Source organism: Trichechus manatus, unplaced genomic scaffold (genome assembly GCF_000243295.1).
Source record: "Trichechus manatus latirostris isolate Lorelei unplaced genomic scaffold, TriManLat1.0 scaffold00108, whole genome shotgun sequence".
Lineage (NCBI taxonomy): Eukaryota > Metazoa > Chordata > Mammalia > Sirenia > Trichechidae > Trichechus > Trichechus manatus.
In genome coordinates, this window is record NW_004444044.1 from 963014 (window position 1) to 963977 (window position 964).

The 964-nt window shown below is 36.1% G+C and overlaps 1 protein-coding gene across 1 annotated transcript in view; it reads right to left on the bottom strand.

Moving 5' to 3' along the window:
* Positions 1–964, bottom strand: part of AFP (alpha fetoprotein) — a 21135-nt gene that overhangs the window by 11353 nt on the left and 8818 nt on the right. Inside the window, 1 exon segment of the mRNA XM_012557544.2 lies at positions 542–756. Within this exon segment, the coding sequence (XP_012412998.1) occupies positions 542–756 (215 nt within the window).

Consider the following 964-nt stretch of genomic DNA (forward strand, 5'->3'; position numbering starts at 1 on the left):
AACAAACTACTATACTATAAATGTCTGTAAACATGCTTTGATTATCTTACAAAAATAAAAGAAGCATTCAATAAATAGCAAATAAGTTATTGCAATAAAAGACCTTCTATCTAGCATCATCTATTGAGTTTAATTTTTGGAAGTGTTGTTGTTGTTGTTGTTGTTTTGAATACTCTTCTTTTTACAAAAAATATTCACATCCTACTTGAAAGTACAGTGGTTGCCTTCATATGAGTAACCAATGAAGGCATGACAATGCTTCTAATTCCAGAGGAGTTGATATAAAATAAAATACAGCTTCCTAAGCAAGCTAGTAAATGACAGCAATAGGGAAAGTCTCACCATGACGAGCTAGACCCCATTTCTTATTCCCTAGATTATCTGCTTAAATATACTTTGGCTCAGAACATTCTAACAGCATCCTCCTATACCAAGCTCAGAAACCACAACCATTTCAACAACTCCCCATTTCAACAATACAAAGCAGTCAGCCACAGGATACTCTTCCCTTACGTGAACATACATTTACAGGGTTTGTTACCTTGCCAAGAAGATATCTTTTTCCAATGAAGAAAATTGGTTGAAATCTCTATCTCCTAAAAACCTGTTTATATTTGGAGATAAGCCCTCGGGTTTGCCATCATTTTCTGCTTGAATTATACAGTGAGCAAGTTCAAGTGTGTGCAATTTGCAGCATTCTGCTATTTTGCTTGACAGAGCATCTTGTTGAGAACATATGTAGGACATAATTTCTTGCTGTAATAGGAAAAAATAAAGTATAAATTTTAAAGTTCTATTTTTTCATGAGGAACCTCCTTGCCGGCTCTCGGAAAGAAAGGGAGGAGCAGGAGTAGGAGGGAACGAAAGAGGGAGGAAGGAAAAAGGAAGAAAAGGAGGAAAGAGAAAATAAAGAAGGAAGGAAGAAAGAAGGGAGGAAGAAGAAAGAACTGCTTTCTCCCCACTG